Source organism: Odontesthes bonariensis, chromosome 13 (genome assembly GCF_027942865.1).
Source record: "Odontesthes bonariensis isolate fOdoBon6 chromosome 13, fOdoBon6.hap1, whole genome shotgun sequence".
Taxonomy (NCBI): Eukaryota; Metazoa; Chordata; class Actinopteri; order Atheriniformes; family Atherinopsidae; genus Odontesthes; species Odontesthes bonariensis.
In genome coordinates this window covers 36654528-36676551 of record NC_134518.1, presented here as the reverse complement: position 1 = coordinate 36676551, position 22024 = coordinate 36654528, and the positions used below count along the sequence as shown (strand labels likewise).

Here is a 22024-nt window from a genome sequence, read left to right as displayed (position 1 = left end):
AAGTTTTTCTACAATTAATTTTTCATGTTTTGTTGAACAAAGTTGAAGTCTTTGCTCTACTTCGTTACTGGTTGTCGTGTCGGGATATTATGCAGCCTGTTTTCTGCCTGTTTTCTGCCTGTTTTCTGCCTGTTTTCTGCTTGTTTTCTGCTTGTTTTCAGCCTGTTTTCAGCCTGTTTTCTGCTTGTTTTCTGCTTGTTTTCAGCCTGTTTTCTGCCTGTTTTCAGCCTGTTTTCTGCCTGTTTTCAGCCTGTTTTCTGCCTGTTTTCTGCCTGTTTTCTGCCTGTTTTCTGCCTGTTTTCTGCCTGTTTTCTGCTTGTTTTCAGCCTGTTTTCAGCCTGTTTTCTGCCTGTTTTCTGCCTGTTTTCTGCCTGTTTTCTGCCTGTTTTCTGCCTGTTTTCTGCTTGTTTTCTGCTTGTTTTCAGCCTGTTTTCAGCCTGTTTTTTGCCTGTTTTCTGCTTGTTTTCTGCCTGTTTTCAGCCTGTTTTCTGCCTGTTTTCTGTCTGTTTTCTGCCTGTTTTCTGCTTGTTTTCTGCCTGTTTTCTGCCTGTTTTCTGCCTGTTTTCAGCCTGTTTTCTGCCTGTTTTCTGCCTGTTTTCTGCCTGTTTTCTGCCTGTTTTCTGCCTGTTTTCTGCTTGTTTTCTGCCTGTTTTCTGCCTGTTTTCTGCCTGTTTTCTGCCTGTTTTTTGCCTGTTTTCTGCTTGTTTTCTGCCTGTTTTCAGCCTGTTTTCTGCTTGTTTTCTGCCTGTTTTCTGCCTGTTTTCAGCCTGTTTTCAGCCTGTTTTCTGCCTGTTTTCTGCCTGTTTTCTGCCTGTTTTTTGCCTGTTTTCTGCTTGTTTTCTGCCTGTTTTCAGCCTGTTTTCTGCTTGTTTTCTGCCTGTTTTCAGCCTGTTTTCTGCCTGTTTTCTGCCTGTTTTCTGCCTGTTTTCTGCCTGTTTTCTGCCTGTTTTCAGCCTGTTTTCTGCCTGTTTTCTGCCTGTTTTTTGCCTGTTTTCTGCCTGTTTTCTGCTTGTTTTCTGCCTGTTTTCTGCCTGTTTTCTGCCTGTTTTCTGCCTGTTTTAAGTGTAGGTTGACCCAGTAGAGAGTCAGTGGCTCCATTTCTGTTCTCATGTGTCTATGGATGAAATCTGCACGATATCTTTGAACTTATCTGGACTGTTGCTGGTTTTTAAATTCATTTAAACTACTTTATTTGTTTCTCTTTATATTCTTTTTTGTATCTTAATGCTTCTTCCACTGCCTGCTGCAATGCTTTTATTTTATGTGAAGCACTTTGAACTATTTGTACATGAAATGAGCTATAAATAAATTTGACTTGATTTGATTTGATGATGTGTAAATGTATTCCTGCATCGAGCGTTTTATAAGCACCAGCTGATCGCCCTTATTATTAATAAGGATTCTTATTGATCAGCATTGTTTAAGTGGTAAATCATGGAGAAGATCAGATGATGAAGCTCAACACAGAAGAACATCACGGTTTCATACATCAACTCGTTTCCAGGATCCTCCGAAACTCTCACAACTGCTGTTTCCCCTCGTTGATTATAAATGAGCCGCAATGATAATAAGATGGAGTCCAAACGACTCCCAATTGATTCTGCAGACCGATGAAGGAAAAAGCAGATGTTCTGTGGGATTAAAGGTGCAGTGGAAGCTGATGAAGAAGCTCGTGGAAGTGTTGAAGGCGGCACTAAAATACGAGAAGATAAGCTGCTTAAAAACAGATTTTTGTGTTTCACAGGAAATAGAAAATGTAACCGATGACTAGGGATGGGAATGGATAAGATTTTTATGATTCCAATTCCATTTTCGATTCTGCTTAATGATTCGGTTCCCTTATTGATTCTCATTTGGAGGAAAAAGGACAACAAACAGGTTGATTAGCATCAACTTTGTTTAGTTTAGAAGTATCACGAGTCATGTTAGTTAAACCGTCTGTGTTTGGGGCTTTTTACTCAGGGTTGAGAATCTTTGTCGTCTCCCTAGAAAATATATTAATGGGAATGAATGACTGACTGAAACATCTGGTTAACTTAGAGGAAAACATGCAACTTTGACATTCTCTGACTTAGCATAATTTGTAATGCATGAGAAGGCATTCATTTAACATTAACCGTTACTAACAGGTTTTACAATGAGGCAAATGGCGCTAACATGATAGGCAGTGTTAGTTAGTTAGTGACCTGCAGTGTTAGCCGAGGACATGCTAACGTTGCTAACGCTGCTAACGTTGCTAACGTTGCTGGGTTCAGATTCACCAACGTTAGTCCGGAGCGGATCGAAAGCGCGACATTCATTCATAGTCATTTCATATGTGTATTTCCTCCCTTTGATGAAATATCCACTTTGAAAGTATTACAAGTTGCCCGGTTGTCCTCTTTTTTTAGTGAAGTGTGACCAAACTTTTGAGCGTGTGTAGCGCTCGGGCGCCATGGTTACTGCTGACTGCTGGCTGCGGCGGATATCTTTCGCGCCCACTGGAATCGATAAGGGAATCGTTGGCAAAATTGGCAACCAATTCCAAAGAATTCTCTACAAGAACCGGTTTTCGATTCCCATCCCTACCGATGACACAGCAAACTCTGTCCTGTAAACACGCTCGTGATGCAGATACGAAGGCATGCAGAGATTTCCAGATCTTTTCATAGTCTTTTATTCGTGGAGAGAAATCGTCCTGTTCTCAGTGTCAGAACAAGCATGTGATTTATGGGGAAAACTCTCAGCCTGCGAGATTTCCCCCTCAGTTAAACAACGAAACAGCGTCGAGGACACGGAAACCTGCACGGAGGACCAAAACCCTTCCAGCACACTGGAAAAAATGCCCCTCCAAAAATAAGTAAAAAAACAACAAATAAAAGACGTTTTTGCTTGAAATAAGCAAAATAAATCTGCCAATGGAACTAGTGAAAATCGGCTTGTTAAGATTTCTTGAAATAAGATGTGATATTTAGGACTTTTGAGATAAAAGTGATCTTGAAATTAGCTTAAAAACCTCTTCAAATGTCAAAAAAAGTTTGTTTCATATGATATGTGACTCAAAACAATTTGTTTTCAAGACTTTTTCACTTAACAAGATATTCCAGATGTATTGTCTTCAAACAAGTCCCTATATCTGGCTGAAATGGTGCTTGTTAGGCAGTTGTGTCTCATATTAAGTGTAATGAGAGACTCAATGAGACAAATATACTTGGTAAGATTTAGATTTTTTCCAGTTCAGGAGGCAAAAGGTTTCAAAAAGAACTCAAAAACACAAAATGACCAAAGAAAAAACCACGGAAAGAGTGCAGAAACTGAACAATTTGAGTTGTAGAAAGCAAGCGGAGGGAGCGTTTATTTAGAAACTTTATTTCTGACTTTACAGCTTCGTCTCCTTAAGATAATGAGTCAACCTGATCCAATTTAAAAGCCCTGAACACACAAATACAGCATAAAATATGGTCAACGACGTAAATTTACATCAGAGGTCTTCAGTTTTTCTTTACTGGGTGTTTTTTTTGTTCAACAAATGTTAGTACAGACTGTGCACATTTCTCTTTTGGAATCATTTTTTAGTGGTATAGGTAAGAAAGATCATCTTTAGACAATAAGAATAAGAAGAATTTGCAATTAGCACCTCAGGTGTGTCTTTTATTTTTAATTCTGAATCAGCACCTTGTCCGGTTAGTAGCGACCAGAGTTGTCTGCCATGCTGCTGCTGGTCAGAGGAGCTTAGATGATGAGGTCTTTATCCACATCCTCTGCAAACACAAAGAAGTCAGGACAGGTTAATAACTTTATTAATTATAATAATAGATTTTACTTATAACGCACTCTACATTTACAATAAAATCTCAAAGTGCTACAGTGGGATAAAAGACAGATATTAGGTTCAAAAGCAGGGACAGTAAAATGCAAATAAGATACACAAATAAAAGTAGTGAGTCCTTTAAATGCAAAAACGAAATAAATACAGGATAGATCATTAAAAACATTGGGTAAAAAGAAAGACTGTCAGGCCTGTTTTAAAGTGTTTCACAGTCTGTTAATTATTATTATTATTATTAATGCAGATAATATCAAAATAAAGATTTGTGATGAGCTTATTCAGAGCTAAATGCTACTACTTATCTACAGCTCCGTCATATGAAGGAGAGAAACGTGTGTCTGAACACATATTTAACTGATATAAAGTGAAACAGATCCTTATCTGTAAATGTAACGTTATTACAGAGTCTGTTGCCATGGAAACAAAGATGTTTTCCTAAACTTAACCACGTTAGGTTAAAAAAAACGGTGAGTGAAAAGTGTAAAGAAACGGCAACTAAATCCTAAAATGAAACTGTTTGGCCCACAGCATCTTCAGGATGTTTCAGTGGCTAAATATTTGTAACGTTATTTATAATCTGACACCAAAGAAAGGATGTTTCAGTGTTTGTAACAGTGTTCCAAAAGATGTGAGACAGGCCTCAACTCTGACAATGTTTAAATCCAGGCTGAAAACAGTTCTGTTTAGCTGTGCATATGACACCTGAAAGTATTTTATCTGCACTCTTCACTTTTAAATTAATTAATTATTATTTTCAATGTTTTTTTTTAAGTATTTATTATTTTTGTTTTTATTTTTATTTTTATTTTTATTTTTATTTTTATTTTTATTTTTATTTTTATTTTTATTTTTATTTATTTTTAATTTATTTTTATTTTTAATGATTTTATTGCCTTCTTAAGGACGTTTCCTAAAATGAAACTATTTGGCCCACAGCATCTTCAGGACGTTTCAGAGGCTAAATATTTGTAACGTTATTTATAATCCGACCCCAGAGAAACGTCCTCTCTGAAGCTGGGGGCAGCACACCTGGAACTGTCCTGCAGAGGTAATAAAGTGCCTCTCAGGGCAGATTGTGTCTAAAATAAAACACGGATGTAAGAACCGGTGTGGCGGTGGTCGGCTGATGGACACTCACGCTCCTTGATGCCGAAGCAGCCGGCCCACTCCTCCAGGGCGATGTATTTATCGCTGTCGGCGTCGCACGCCTCGAAGAAGCGGGTGGTGCAATGCTCCATGGGGATGAGGGGGGCGCGCAGGGGGGCGAGCTCTGAGTGGGTCAGGTACCTGAGGACGTCAGAACAGACACAGGCAGGGATTTAATGCATTAAATGAAACTGTGTCCATCACCAGGGTTGTTGGACTGGTCTAAAAGCTGTGAGGACTTTGTGTTTCTGTAACTGGTGGATACTAGATATAAAAAACTAGATATATTACCACTATATATATATATCTATATATATATATAGATATATATATATATATTGCACTGGCGAAATTCTAAAGGCTCCTTCTCTGGTTTCAGTTCAGAGCTGCAGTTTAGATCCATAAGTCTGTCCTGGTGCACATTTATATGCTTCAGACTTTAGTTCTGATCTTTTGTGACATCAGAGGCTGCATCGTCCATAAAACCATCTTTTTAACATCTTTTAACGTGCACGTACTCGTCGACGGGGTGCTGGTCGAGCTGGCCGAACTGCCAGTGGACGGGGAAGATGTACATGTTGTAGTTCTTCTCGAAGTCGTGGGCCAGCAGGTCCAGAGAGTGTTGACCCGCCTGCAGCCTCTTCTCGTTCTCGAAGATCTTCTTCACCTGAAGGATTCATTTCATCAGGTCAACAGCTCAGAAAACCCAGAATGAAGTCACTGAATCATCATCCACAAGCAGTAAGAAGGGGTTTACACAGTGCAGTGTGGGGGGAAATACATATTCTATACACTGGAAAAAATCAAAGTCTTATTAAGTATATTTGTCTCATTTCTCGTCAAAATATCTCATTACACTTAATATCAGACACAACTGCCTAACAAGCACCATTTCAGCCAGATATAGGGACTTGTTTGAAGACAATACATCTGGAATATCTTGTTAAGTGAAAAAGTCTTGAAAACAAATTGTTTTGAATCGGATTTCATATGAAACAAGCTTTTTTTTTTTACATTTGAAGAGGTTTTTAAGCTAATTTCAAGATCACTTTTATCTCAAAAGTCCCAAATATCACATCTTATTTCAAGAAATCTGGACAAGCCGATTTTCACTAGTTCCATTGGCAGATTTATTTGCTTATTTCAAGCAAAAACGTCTTTTATTTGTTGTTTTTTACTTATTTTTGGAGAGGCATTTTTTCCAGTGTATAGGTAGTTTTAGCTTTCAGCTAAATGGAGAAAAGCTGCGATGGATCCATGTTGTGTTTTCACTCTTTGTTGATGGAAATGCTTTCAGTTTATCGGCTAAAAGAACATCAAGAGGGACGATACGTGAGAATAAAGGAGTTGGATGGATGGTGGAACGCTCACAGCATGTAACAGCATCATATATCCAGCCTGTGCAGAACGCTGCTGCCCTTTTAATCGATTGATTTTGTTTTATTGCTTTCACTGTTCTTTTATTGTTTTACTTCTTCTTCTCTTAATCTATTACCTGCTGTAAAGCACTTTGATACACCGTAAGGATTGTCTGTAAAGGGCTGTATGAATAAAGCACATTTACATTTATATATCCTGCACTGGGCAGCATGTTGCTGTGGACATTAGTTCTTATCATTAACAGTTCTTCTTTGTTTTGTTGTTGCTGTTTTTGTCTATAATATGTCTCTCGGAGGAGTAGAAGAAAAAGTACATTGTATAAATATATAAGTTTAATCTATAGCTAATGTTTATTCACTATTGTTGCTTGTTTTTAAATTAATTTAAATGATTTTCATATCTTTACTGTATGCTGCTGCAACAAAACAATTACCCAAATTGGGATGAATAAAGTAATTATCTCTATCTATCTATCTATCTATCTATCTATCTATCTATCTATCTATCTATCTATCTATCTATCTATCTATCTATCTATCTATCTATCTATCTATCTATCTATCTATCTATCCATCCATCCATCCATCCATCCATCCATCTATCCATCTATCCATCTATCTATCTATCTATCTATCTAATAAGCCCAACAGTGAGGAAATGATCAGTCAGTGGAATAAATAAATGATATTTCTCTTCTTCTTCTGCATTTCAGGGCGTAATGGCTGTTTAAAACAACAGAAAAGGAAATGCAGGTTTTCCTCACCCTGAGCTTCTGCTTCTCGGTCAGCAGGTTGTTGTCCTCGTCGCGCTCGTACAGGGTCACCAGGACGTTCTTCAGCCAGTCCCTCATGCGCAGGGGGAACTCGCTCAGCTCGCTGTCCAGGCAGGGCTCGATGTCTGCGGGACGGGAACGAGTCAGTGAGACAAACCCGAGCACAGCGGCTCCATTTTCTGCTCCCAAAAAGGTATTTCACACAAAACAAGAGGATTTAGAGACCAAACAGTCGTTATGCACTGACTTTGTGTTACAAAGAGACATAAAATAGTCCCAAAGAGTCCTAAAACAGTCACAAAGAGTCCTAAAACAGTCCCAAAGAGTCCCAAAACAGTCCCAAAGAGACCTAAAACAGTCCCAAAGAGTCCTAAAACAGTCCCAAAGAGACCTAAAACAGTCCCAAAGAGTCCCAAAACAGTCCCAAAGAGACCTAAAACAGTCCCAAAGAGTCCCAAAACAGTCCCAAAGAGACCTAAAACAGGCCCAAAGAGACCTAAAACAGTCCCAAAGAGTCCTAAAACGGTCCCAAAGAGTCCTAAAACAGTCCCAAAGAGTCCTAAAATAGTCCCAAAGAGTCCTAAAACAGTCCCAAAGAGTCCCAAAACAGTCCTAAAGAGACCTAAAATAGTCCCAAAGAGTCCTAAAACAGTCCCAAAGAGTCCTAAAACAGCCCAAAGAGACCTAAAACAGTCCCAAAGAGTCCTAAAACAGCCCAAAGAAATCTAACACAGTCCCAAAGAGTCCTAAAACAGTCACAAAGAGTCCTAAAACAGTCCCAAAGAGTCCCAAAACAGTCCTAAAGAGACCTAAAATAGTCCCAAAGAGTCCTAAAACAGTCCCAAAGAGTCCTAAAACAGCCCAAAGAGTCCTAAAACAGCCCAAAGAGTCCCAAAACAGTCCCAAAGAGTCCTAAAACAGTCCAAAGAGTCCTAAAACAGCCCAAAGAGTCCCAAAACAGTCCCAAAGAGTCCTAAAACAGCCCAAAGAGTCCCAAAACAGTCCCAAAGAGTCCTAAAACAGCCCAAAGAGTCCTAAAACAGCCCAAAGAGTCCCAAAACAGTCCCAAAGAGTCCTAAAACAGTCCCAAAGAGTCCTAAAACAGCCCAAAGAGTCCTAAAACAGCCCAAAGAGTCCCAAAACAGTCCCAAAGAGTCCTAAAACAGCCCAAAGAGTCCTAAAACAGCCCAAAGAAACCTAACACAGTCCCAAAGAGTCCTAAAACGGTCTCAAAGAGTCCTATAACAGTCCCAAAGAGTCCTAAAACAGTCCAAAGAGACCCAGAAACTAACAACAGTTCAGTCCAGGCCCTCCGAGAACGATTTTGTGATGTAAATGTATTACTCTGTTGAACGCATATTGTTCTGAGAAGCAAAACGCTTTATTTTTTAAACCCCAGCCAACTAGCCGGACTACCTTCATCAACACCAAAACGAGGCTGGAACTCTGCTCACAGGACGCAGCAGGGGGTAAGAAGATGTTCAGAAATGATGCTGCTGATATGGGATGTTACACAGCTTCATGTCAGAAGAGGCGAACTGTCCCTTTAAAGAGGTGAACTGTCCCTTTAAGGTTCATTTGAATCCTGCATGCAGTCTTCTGCAGTCTTCCTGGAAATGTTCAGCCAGAAACGTGCCACAGCCACACCCTGAGTCCACTTTTCTTCCCGTGCACTCGACCCTGCCAGGAGCTCCATCCCAGCCCCTCAGCCCTGGCTCATCTCCCCACACTCTGTGCGTCTTTCAGGGGGAGAAACGCAGCCTGCGTGCCCCGACGGGTCCTCCCTGCCGCGGGCCCACCCAGCCATCCATCACAGCTTTCAGGGCGCAGACACGGAGAACAAACAGCACGCCTTCAGCTCTTTAACTTATCACACACGTGAGAAGACAGCGAGCGGAACAGAGCAGGAACATATCAGACGTCTGATTTCTCCACGTCAGCAAACAGACTTTAAAACAGAAACCTAGGCCACCGTGTCAGAACAAACAGAAGAGTTCTCAAACCCGTTTTCAGCTTTCCATCCCAAATGGTAGTATTTCAGCTGAAAACAATGAAATGTGCAAACAAACAAAGCATCATTTTACTCTCAGACGCTTTAATTCCCACCAGCCCTCAGACCGGGCTGGATTAGCAGCTTAACTTAATGACACTTTTAAACATCGCCTGTCGTTAAGCGACTCCTTATTTCGTCTGCTTTTTAAGGTTTGACACTTTTAACACTCGTAGATTTTTCATTTGTTTTGCATTTCACACAAATGATCATCAGCTGTTCTGATCCACTCAGTACTGTTCTCTGGTTCATTACAACTTTATCACTGTAGCGTGTGCCCGTTCTGCAGTAACTGTATCCCAGTTATAACCCAGTTAAAGACTGAAATCAGCTCCTCAGACACTGATGTTTTTGCTCAGGAACCAGCTGAATTCTTTGTGCATTCTGTATTTCGCACTCTGAGGTCATTAAATTGATGTAAAGTGCTTTATAGATAAAATACAACATTATTATAATTATTATTTCAAAGCCAAACCATGATACTTTCCTCATTTTAACCAAGTAACGTTATTCCATAACCATAACTAAGTACTTTCTAATGACTAACCTTAACCATGTACTTTTTATTGAGTAAAAAATGTAGAAGTAGAATAAAAAATAAGGGAAAATTCGTAGGTCTGCTTACATGTTTTACTCAGGAACCAGCTGAATTCTTTGTGCCAAACTGAGAGTTTTTTCTTGGATTTGCAGGTTATTCCTGTTCCGTCATTATTGTAACACAGAAATTTGGCAAAGCTTTCCACAATAAAATGTATTTCATTGTGTATTTCAAAGCCAAACCATGATATTTTCCTCATTTTAACCAAGTAACGTTATTCCAAAACCATAACTAAGTACTATCTAATGACTAACCATAACCACGCACTTTTTATTGAGTAAAAAATGTAGAAGTAGAATAAAAATAAGTGATTTTTGTTCAGGCTAACAGGGTTTCTTATGCCACAGAGTATGTGAATATTTATTTCTGAACCAAAACTCACATTTGCAAGGTCCGATGTAGTCGAGGTGCAGCTTGTGGCCCTTCTTGGTTCCCTCCAGGGCGCACTTGGTGGCGAAGAAGTGGCAAGAGGAGTCGTAGGTCTTGTTGTCGGTGCCACAGACCTGGAAACAGGAAACGGCTCATTGTGAAGGACCATTACATAGAAATAGATTCAATTCAGATTCAGATTCAGATCCAGATCCAGATCCAGATTCAGATTCAGATTCAGATTCAGATTCAGATCCAGATTCAGATTCAGATCCAGATTCAGATTCAGATTCAGATCCAGATCCAGATCCAGATTCAGATGTAGATTCAGATTCAGATTCAGATTCAGATTCAGATTCAGATCCAGATCCAGATTCAGATCCAGATCCAGATCCTGATTCAGATTCAGATTCAGATCCAGATCCAGATCCAGATCCAGATTCAGATTCAGATTCAGATCCAGATCCAGATTCAGATTCAGATCCAGATCCAGATTCAGATTCAGATTCAGATCCAGATTCAGATCCAGATTCAGATTCAGATTCAGATTCAGATTCAGATCCAGATTCAGATTCAGATTCAGATTCAGATTCAGATTCAGATCCAGATCCAGATTCAGATCCAGATTCAGATCCAGATCCAGATCCAGATTCAGATCCAGATCCAGATTCAGATTCAGATCCAGATTCAGATCCAGATCCAGATCCAGATTCAGATTCAGCTTCAGATCCAGATTCAGATTCAGATTCAGATTCAGATTCAGATTCAGATTCAGATTCAGATCACTGTGCTGTTCAAAGAAAACTTAATTTTTCTACTTCTGTCATTCAGACATTTTTTGTCCGGTTTAAATACTTCTTAAAGCACTGATCATTTTTGCTAAAAACTTAGAATAGGTTGCATTCTGGCCTTCCAGAAACTGTGACGCATCTTTTTAGGCTCCGCCCTTTCACACGAAGGTTTTCGACGGAGTTTAGCAGGTTTATTAATGGCCATATTTTAAGGAATTTATCCTTATGCTGGGAAAATGTTTTATTTTGTTTCTATAGATTCCCCAGAAAGGATGCTAAATTCATAATAAACTAGCTTCTTCTTTTTACTAAATTTCATATTCATAAATGGAAATTTGCTAATAAAACGCCATATTTTCCCCATTTTATTAAAGATATAGAACTATACTTTAAATCAATAACAGACTCTACTAATGAAAAGGCTCTAAGGACAATTTCTATATGTACATCTTTGCATGTTTTCTTCTGGTTGTTTGTTTGTTTACATAACTGTCATGTTTTATTGTTTACTTCATTCGTTTGTTTGTTGTATACTTATATCTGTTTAAATAAAGTAAATAAAAAACAAATGTTTTAAAAAAAGTCGCTTTCACGTGATGTCACATTGCTGCGTCGCGAGAGCGGGAAATTCTTTTTTTTTTTTTTTATTGAAACATGTCACAAAGACAAAACAATGACGTACTCAAAAGTAAACAGTTTGTTTTTTTAACTTTACATATTCACACCTTCACATATAGAAAAAAAAATGAAGGATCTTAAATGCACAACATAAAAAAAAAGGTGATAATAAATAATAAAAAAAATTATCAAAATCTTAAAAATTAAAAAAAAAACGAGGAGAAAATAAAAGGTAAGTCCATTCTAAACAGTTACAGGGGGGTTAGGACAGGTTAAGATTTTCTATGAGTGTGTATAATTTATCTGCATGGGGATTATTTATATGTTTCAGACATTTTTGTAATGAGGATATATAATTTTTTAATGCAAGCCATGAAGGTGGGGATTTGGCATATCGACACCTGTGAATATAATATTTAGTGATGATGATGAGGTTATTTATCAAGAACTCTGTTTTTTTTTTATCTTTGAGGATTACACCTACTTGGATGTTTTGAAAAGAGCAGAAATCTGTGTTTATGGAACTGGACGATAATAAGTCATGTAGAGATTTCCACAAATTTTGGACAGTCTCACACTCATAAAATATGTTGTTTCCAGATTTGTTTTGCAATTATAACAGTTTTCTACAACAAATTTAAATCTTCTTTTTAAAAATTCATTTGAGAGATAGATGTTGTTTATATTTTTTTTAATTAACTACTGGGAATTTTAAGTATTTTGTCCGAATAGTTGATTTTTCACATTTGTTATAATCTCTAAGAATGAATGAGCTTCTCCATTTTTACTTCCTGTCCTCCGTCTGAACTCGCGCCGCCTTCGCGCGTCATCATAATCACGTGACTGTTAGCTATTAGCTATTAGCCGAATTTCAGTCACACGAGACGGTAGCAAAAACATTGAATTTTGTTCCATTATTGATGCATCAACTTACATGAAAATGTGTTTTTATGGTTTTTAACATCCCACGTGAACTAAAATAATTAGGTGACTTGTTGTCCTGTGATCATATGAAGATTTTAAGAGGCTGATTTTGAACTTACGTGCTCGTACTCGGCCTCAGCAGCGGGGCAGGTGGAGGGGTCCTGGCACACACACATGGGGGTGTTGCTGTCATCGACCTCGCACACTTTGCCCTTCTTGCAGTGATAGTTCAGACAGGGATCTGCAGGAGAAAAACAGAAGCTGAGCTGTGAAACTGACCCAGTTATCACTGATAAAAGAAAACTGGGACGGTTTGGGCTCAGAAGGTGGACTCATAATTAGGGATGCACAAAAATATAGGCGTGTAATCAGTATCAGCTGATATAGGCTGTAACATGGATAAAATCAGCCAGAAATCATAACCAACATGCAGATAAGGTCAGATTTGTCCCGGTTGTGGGAGAGGATGAAGGCAAACGGATACAAAAGTTATATAAAGATAAAAATGGCAGTTTTTTTTAAATAAAATACCTTTTATTGCAAGTAGCACTAAAACTGAGTCATCACAATAAGAGTGTAAATAATGACATGTATTAATTCTACAGCAGAATAAGCTTGATAATCATATGATACATTTAAAATTAGTCAAAAGATATCAGAAATACTATAAATGTCACTACTTCAAACATCTTTATCTTTTAATGAAATGATTGAATTCTTCAAACTGTTCATCTTTAGGAGAGAAACGTTTTCTTCAGTGTTATGATTTAAGATAAGATAATTAAGATACTTTGGTTCATGTACCGTTCTAAATAATTCTATTTTTCTACATTTTATTTTTCATAAATCTGTCCACTGGCATCACACTTTCTCTGTCTTTGAAGAATCTGTCATTATGATATAAAAACCATCTGGTTTTTGTTGCCAGACATTGATTTTTGCCTTTATTTTCATCAATATGTAGAGAAATCAGACATAAATGCTAAATCAGGCTTGAAAAACGGGTCAGAAAAGAAGAAACAACTAACAAACATAGTCTGAAAACTTAATAAAAATCATCTGAACATGTTAAATGATGGCTTGAGTATTTTCTAATGACTGATGACTGTATTTCTGACACTTCAGAGTAGAGTTAGCGGCGCTGCCCTGCTCAGAACAGCATGTACCATCCACAGTTGCTGTCATGGCTGTGGCTGAGTTGCCTCTTAAAGTCGGGTGGAACATATAATCACAGCCGTCTGCTTGCAGAACGAGACACTCTGTCATTATAACTGTTTGAGTTGCCAGTTTGAGGCTCTTCTGAACCCTGAAACCCGTGTAGGTGCAGGATCTGGTGAATAAGACGCAGCTAAATCAAACACTTGTGGTGGTGTAGAGGCTGTCGGTGCAGAAAATACGAGTTACTGAAACGAGTTATTTGTGGAAGTTGGAGTTCAGTTTGTAGAAAAACTTTTCTATGATATCGAAAACTCCACAAGTGATGAGAAAAAGTGAGAAAAAGCAACATCTATGACATTGAAAAAACACCCACATACGATGCAAAGAAGAAGAAAAAGGAGGCAGTAGCCTGCACAGTTATTAGATTAACAGTGGAAGTTCCTGGTAAGTAAATATTAATATTATTAAAAGTACCTATATGACTAAAAAAAGAAAGAAAAAAGAAGTCAGAATGGGTCTCCTATGTACAACAGTCACGGCCAGATTTCGTGGATTTAACAAATTGATAGATTTGGTTTTTGTGGCGGTGTTTTTATCTTTTTGTTTGTTTTATTTATTGATTTTGTTTAACTCTCGGGATTTATTTGTTTTGTTTCAGTTTTTCTCATAATCTGATACACAGCTCTTCTGTCTAAGGAAAAGGTTGCTCTGTCTCCTGTTTATTTTATTTGATATTTTATTTAATTGTTTAAAGAAACCCAGATGTTGATGTCCCAACATACCACGTACGTTTCTGTTACATCCCTCTGTTCTTTTTATTTTAATAAAAAAAAGAAAATGGGGGGGAAAAAAAGAGAGACAAAACATAAGTAAACGTAGGTTTGGCTTTTCTTAGATGGAGACGGCTTATCGACGGTGAAGGATTGAAATCTTTTCATCTGGAGGAGCTTCTGTTGTAGCTGTAACTCTGGAGCTGATTCTGCGATGCGATCACATGCTGATAAGGTGCTGAGACGCCTCTGCTTAGTGTGTACGAGTTACGAGAGAGGAGCAGAGGTGGGCTAACAGCGACGTCTTTGGTGTGCAGATAAGGTGGAACTCATAAAGGAAAGAGCTGCAGGCTGTGTTCGAAACCGCCTACTACACACTACATACTGCATACTACATACTACATACTGCATACTGCATACTACATACTGCATACTACATACTGCATACTACATACTACATACTACATACTGCATACTACATACTGCATACTGCATACTACATACTACATACTGCATACTACATACTACATACTGCATACTGCATACTACATACTACATACTACATACTGCATACTGCATACTACATACTGCATACTGCATACTACATACTACATACTGCATACTACATACTACATACTGCATACTGCATACTACATACTACATACTGCATACTGCATACTACATACTACATACTGCATACTGCATACTACATACTACATACTGCATACTACATACTACATACTACATACTGCATACTACATACTACATACTGCATACTGCATACTGCATACTACATACTGCATACTACATACTGCATACTGCATACTACATACTACATACTGCATACTGCATACTACATACTACATACTGCATACTGCATACTACATACTACATACTGCATACTGCATACTACATACTACATACTCCAATACTGCATACTACATACTACATACTGCATACTACATACTACATACTGCATACTGCATACTACATACTACATACTGCATACTGCATACTACACACTACACACTACATACTGCATACTGCATACTACATACTACATACTGCATACTACATACTGCATACTGCATACTACATACTACATACTGCATACTACATACTACATACTGCATACTGCATACTACATACTACATACTGCATACTGCATACTACATACTACATACTGCATACTGCATACTACATACTACATACTGCATACTGCATACTACATACTACATACTGCATACTACATACTACATACTACATACTACATACTGCATACTGCATACTACATACTACATACTGCATACTACATACTGCATACTGCATACTACATACTACATACTGCATACTGCATACTACATACTACATACTGCATACTGCATACTACATACTACATACTCCAATACTGCATACTACATACTACATACTGCATACTACATACTACATACTGCATACTGCATACTACATACTACATACTGCACACTGCACACTGCATACTGCATACTGCATACTACATACTACATACTACATACTGCACACTGCACACTGCATACTGCATACTGCATACTGCATACTACATACTGCATACTGCACACTGCACACTGCATACTGCATACTACATACTGCATACTACATACTGCATACTACATACTGCATACTACATACAACATACTGCACACTGCATACTGCATACTGCATACTGCATACTGCATACTACATACTGCATACTGCACACTGCATACTGCATACTGCATACTGCATACTACATACTGCATACTACATACAACATACTGCATATGTAGTATGCAGTATGCAGTTCAACAGATATGAACACTGAGGCCAGAACTAAGATCTAAATGAGAGACTTTTTACTTATTTTGAGTCATTGAGATAAAATGACAAAAAAACATGAAAAAAGATCAGAGCTTGGCCCATAGTTCTGCTGAGAGTTCAGAATAGGTTTTAGGGTTCCGGTTAACTGAGGAATGGGCTTTTAGAATTTAGTTTGGAGGTAATTATGATGGGGGAATGGATTTACAGGTTTTAAATGTATGAAAACGTTTACACAGTCACCGTCTGGAGATGGAATTCTGGTCCTTACGAGCTAATAACAGTGAATTTTTGTTTGAAAGCTGGCTTATGCGTGTGTGAGGGATGTTATGGTTAGGATAAACAGTTCAAGCTGACTCCTGAGTAACAGACAAGTTGTGCACTTACTCTCTGCAGCAACGTCTTCAACAACATCGATGGCCTCATCAAAGTCTCCAACCTCCACCTGCACTGGGTTGGCTCCCACCTCGGTCTCCTGGGGAAGGTCAAAGGTCAGAGGATGAGATGCTTAAGTTCTCCATGGATCATTGAAGTAAGAAAAGAAAAAAACTGTTCCCCTGATTTACTTATTATTATCTCTGCATGATGTCCACTTAAACCACTTAACTCTGCCTGGTAACCCTGAAGAAAACCTTCAAATGTCATCAATAAAGACGTGATGGAAGGCTGTAAATATCCAACGTTTACATGCAGCTGGGTCCACATGTGGTGAGGCTATGAAAAAAAAAACCAACGGCTTCCTGACCAGCCGAACCAGAGGCTAAAATTACCAGCTGTGGGATCTCTGGTCCCGCCGGACCTCTGGAGCAGGAAACCGTAAAATGTTCACACGAGAGCTCCAGTTTCTGTTTGCAGCGTGGCGTTAGTCACAGCTGATTAGGGAGGGCATTGTGCGTTCCCTAATAAGGTTAAAAAACACAGAAAGAGATGGAATATTCGCTAAAAGGCTTCAGGGGGAAACCGCTTTGGATGTTGGTTCAGGATCTCCAACGTTAAAAGGTTACGCTGACAGCAGGTCTTTAAAGTAGGAACCAATCATAACCATGCAGCTCGGCTAAATCTGACTATTTAAATTTAGAATATGAGAGAGAAACAACAGTTTTTCTCTAACTGTCCTCAGGAAAAACATATTCTTTGGTTGAACTGCCCAGAATTCTTCAGAGGTTTGAGGGAAGGATTATTTTAAGGATCCACAGGCCACAGAAACATTGAAAGCCACGGTTTTAACTCCCAAGTGACGGGGACCGTGGTGGCTGATTGTTTGATTTCTACTGAGACTGAGGCTTTAAAGGGACAGTTCGCCTCTTCTGACATGAAGCTGTGTGACATCCCATATCAGCAACATCATTTCTGAACATCTTCTTACCCCCTGCTGCGTCCTGTGAGCAGAGTTCCAGCCTCGTTTTGGTGTTGATGAAGGTAGTCCGGCTAGTTGGCTGGGGTTTAAAAAATAAAGCGTTTTGCTTCTCAGAACAATATGCGTTCAACAGAGTAATACATTTGCATCACAAAATGGTTCTCCAGGAAAAAGTCAGACCTCACAATCGCTTGGCCCTATTTTCTCTCCTTTCGTATCACTGCGTATTACTATATTATCGTATTACTCTTTTGAACGCATATTGGAAGCCATAAGGCTTTTTAACAGTGACTGCTGAGTTCTTCTCAAATTGATTGATTTTTAATTTTTTTTATTTATTTGTTTATTTACTCGTTTATTATTATTATTATTATTATTATTATTAGTTAGTAGTAGTATTTTTACCAGAATTGGTATTATTATTGTTATTTTTAATATACAATCATTGTAAATATTTATAAATTTTTTGAGCTACTTGACTAATTTGAATTTCCCCCATGAATGAATAAAGTATGTGTCTATTTCTATTCTATTCTATTGTTCTGAGAAGCAAAAGGCTTTATTTTTAAACCCCAGCCAACTAGCCGGACTACCTTCATCAGCACCAAAACGAGGCTGGAACTCTGCTCACAGGACGCAGCAGGGGGTAAGAAGATGTTCAGAAATGATGCTGCTGATATGGGATGTTACACAGCTTCATGTCAGAAGAGGCGAACTGTCCCTTTAAGAGCGAGTTGTTTAGCTGTCGAGTTAAAACCCCAAAGCTCCGTCACAGATTAGATTTGAGCAGCTGCGTGGCTCAGACTGCAGATGTTAAATCAGACTCACATGACAGTCACATGACAGTAAAAGTATTTGAGTAGATTATCCTAAAGAAGCATTCATCCAGCTGGGAGATAAACGGCTATGTTGGTTTGTTTTGGGGGACGTCGTCACATTTTTAGCTCATTAAACCAAAATAAGAACTTAATTATAAAGAATTAAAGTGTTTCGTTCCTCAGTCCGTCAGCTGCTTTATCAGAAATCTGTGGCTTCCTTGATCATAAAATCTTCACAGTGGAATAAAAACACATTTTTGTTGTATCTGATGAAGGTGCCCTCATAGTATTTAAGAATCCATCCTGCCTGAGTTATAGCCAGAAGAAGCAGCAGCATCTATACTATCGGAGCAAAGCGAGCCGGTGCACGTCAGGACAAATCGCATCTCCACTCTCCCTTCCTGTGCTGCTGCAGGGCTCGATCGCAGCTCCCTGCCTCGCAGCTTGGGATCTTGGCCCAGACAAACGCCCTACGTGCCAAACGGGGGGCTACTCTGTTATGAAGAGGCGCCAAAGAAGAAGGGATTTACCTGTGGGGTGATGTGGGGAGACTAGTTGCTTAAAAACAAGGAAGTTACGCAGCCCATCCTGCTTATTCTTTCTGCCAAAAACAGACGGTGTGCACGGCTCGTCTGAGGAAACAGACACAGCTGTGGATCTAACCAAGCTGGATATCCAGAAGACAACTGTGCAGGTCTGTGAGAAATGGAAAAAGAACTTTGTGAAGCCAGCCCGGGCCGCCAAACTTCACAGTTCCCAAACTGGCCTCCGGGAAGGAATTCCAATGGTTTGACGTTATTCACAGGGTCCTTGGACATGGAGACTGCTCCGTCCCTCTGCTGCTGGACTATTGCAGCTTGTGATTTTTCTTCTTCTTCTACAAGCTAAAAGAAGAACTGCCCATCTCTGAGGACTTCACATCTCTGTGCATTAACTGTACGATGAACAGTTTTACTTACAGGGTATATACAGGATTTATGTAGTATATTCTGGGTGGCATTTTACTGCTATAATCCAGGTCCCAGACCACATGCACCCGCTGTCTTGAAGCTAGTTTTAGCCCGCAGAGTAGTGTACAGGTAGTGTAAACGTGTCTGATGACATTTCTACAGGTGCCACGGTTACTTTCTTGCGTTATAATATAATAAACTCCTATGCAGGGAGCGGCTTTTTTTAAAAGCAGAGCTTAAGCACAGCAGAGAGGGAGGAAGACGGACCCACAAATTAGAATTTATAAGTTGACCGTCTTCTTTTAAGTGGCTCAAAATCGCCTCTTTTCAGGGGAACTTGTTTTGGTTTCCTCCAGAAAAGGATTTTTTTTTTTTTTTAAAGAAAGCCGTGACTGATGAGCTCTCTAACCCAGAGCAACATCTGGACTGACCTCATCAACTTGCTCCTCAATAACTGGCTCCTCCTCAACAAATGGCTCCTCTGTAACCAGCTCTTCCACAACCTCCTCGGTCTGCAACACACACATTATAACACATTACAACACATTATAACACATTACAACACACTACAACACATTACAACACATTATAACACATTACAACACATTATAACACATTACAACACATTATAACACACTACAACACATTACAACACATTACAACACATTATAAGACACACATTATAATACATTATAACACATTATAACATGTTATAACAAATTATAACACATTATAACACATTATAACACGTTATAACACATTATAACACATTATAACACATTATAACACACACATTATAACAAATTATAACACGTTATAACAAATTATAACACATTACAACACATAACACATTATAACACATTATAACACACACATTATAACACATTATAACATGTTATAACAAATTATAACACATTACAACACATTATAACACATTATAACACATTATAACACACACATTATAACAATTATAACACATTATAACATGTTATAACAAATTATAACACGTTATAACACGTTATAACACATTATAACACATTATAACACGTTATAACACGTTAAAACACATTATAATACATTATAACACATTATGACATATTATAACACACACATTATAACACATTATAACACATTATAACACGTTATAACAAATTATAACACGTTATAACACATTATAACACATTATAACACGTTATAACACGTTATAACACATTATAACACGTTATAACACGTTAAAACACATTATAACACATTATAACACATTATCACACATTATAACACACACATTATAACACATTATAACACACTCGAGTGAAGGGAGTCAGACGATGATCTCACAGATTATCCCTAAAATGGGAAGCTTCATGCACATGAACAAGCACATACACTGCAAAAAAAGAGGGGTCTTCAAACAAGATAAAAAAAATTAAAACTAAGGGAAAAGGTACTCAAAACAAGTGAAAAAATCTGTCCATGCAGCAAGATAATTTGACTTGGCAAGATTTCTTAAATTGAGATTGTAGGAGTCTTGTTTCTAGATTTAACAAAGGCAGTTTTGTGAACAAACATTTGTCATATGCTTAAAATCCAAGGAATAAAGTGTGTTTTCAGATATTTTCTGTGTGACTCTTGAATCAAGCATGTTGAGTTTGTTATTGAATATTAAAACAAGATTTATTTTGATGAGACTTTGGAGGAGAAACGTAATACATCTTATTTTTAAGTGTTAATTGTCTCATTTTATGATTCCCTGCCTGAGACAAAAAAGTAAAGTTTTGCTTGATATAAGATTATACTGTTAAGTTGAAGACTTAAAACAAGAAAAAATATCTAGCACTTCGAAATGTAAGGTTTTTTTTCTTGGTAAGAACCAAATTAATTTGCAGTGTAGAGTTACACTCGACTGGCTTTAGGAAAACAAACATTTCATCTAAACAGATTTTATATGTGACTGCACTCACATGTAATAACCTACAGGAACTCACAGCTGTGATAGCACACAAACGCTAACAAACGCTAACTCGCACTGTCACTCGTGGTGATGTCACAGGAAAGGAGAGAGTTCACCAAACAGAATCCCAAAAGGACGACAGCTCAGACACTCAGTGCAACTTACAGGAGCAGCCATGGCGTGGCCAGCCAGGCACAGGAGGAAGACGATCCACACCCTCATCTTCAGAGTCTGTGAACACAGAGAGAAAGTTTATCCAGTTAGCGTTCACGTTAACTTACAGAGCAGAATCGACTCCTCTCGGGGAAGGTTTCCCAGATTCAATCTCAGAGAGCTTTACGTGACAAACCATGCACATACCGTCGCTCTTCCTGCCTTTCTCATGCATGTGTCTGAATGAAACCAAGAGGAACCCTTAAAGGGATAGTTTGCCTCTTTTAACATGAAGCTGTATAACATCCCATATCAGCAGCATCATTTCTGAACATCTTCTTACCCCCTGCTGCGTCCTGTGAGCAGAGTTCCAGCCTCGTTTTGGTGTTGATGAAGGTAGTCCGGCTAGTTGGCTGGGGTTTAAAAAATAAAGCGTCTTGCTTCTCAGAACAATATGCGTTCAACAGAGTAATACATTTGCATCACAAAATGGTTCTCCAGGAAAAAGTCAGACCTCACATCTCTTGGCCCTATTTTCTCTCCCTTCGTATCACTGCCTGCTGCCGCCTGCCGACAGC

The 22024-nt window shown here is 38.5% G+C and overlaps 1 protein-coding gene across 1 annotated transcript in view; it reads right to left on the bottom strand.

Moving 5' to 3' along the window:
• Window positions 1-3332: 3332 nt before the first annotated feature.
• Window positions 3333-22024, bottom strand: part of sparc (secreted protein, acidic, cysteine-rich (osteonectin)) — a 32742-nt gene continuing 14050 nt past the window's right edge. Inside the window, exons 2-10 of the mRNA XM_075482018.1 lie at window positions 21459-21524; window positions 19774-19854; window positions 16605-16692; window positions 12576-12697; window positions 10137-10257; window positions 7098-7231; window positions 5473-5621; window positions 4947-5095; window positions 3333-3740 (exon numbers count right to left, since the gene is read on the bottom strand). Of these exons, the coding sequence (XP_075338133.1) occupies window positions 3712-3740; window positions 4947-5095; window positions 5473-5621; window positions 7098-7231; window positions 10137-10257; window positions 12576-12697; window positions 16605-16692; window positions 19774-19854; window positions 21459-21515 (930 nt within the window). The 5' untranslated portion in view covers window positions 21516-21524 and the 3' untranslated portion in view covers window positions 3333-3711. The remainder of the gene's footprint in view (window positions 3741-4946; window positions 5096-5472; window positions 5622-7097; window positions 7232-10136; window positions 10258-12575; window positions 12698-16604; window positions 16693-19773; window positions 19855-21458; window positions 21525-22024) is intronic.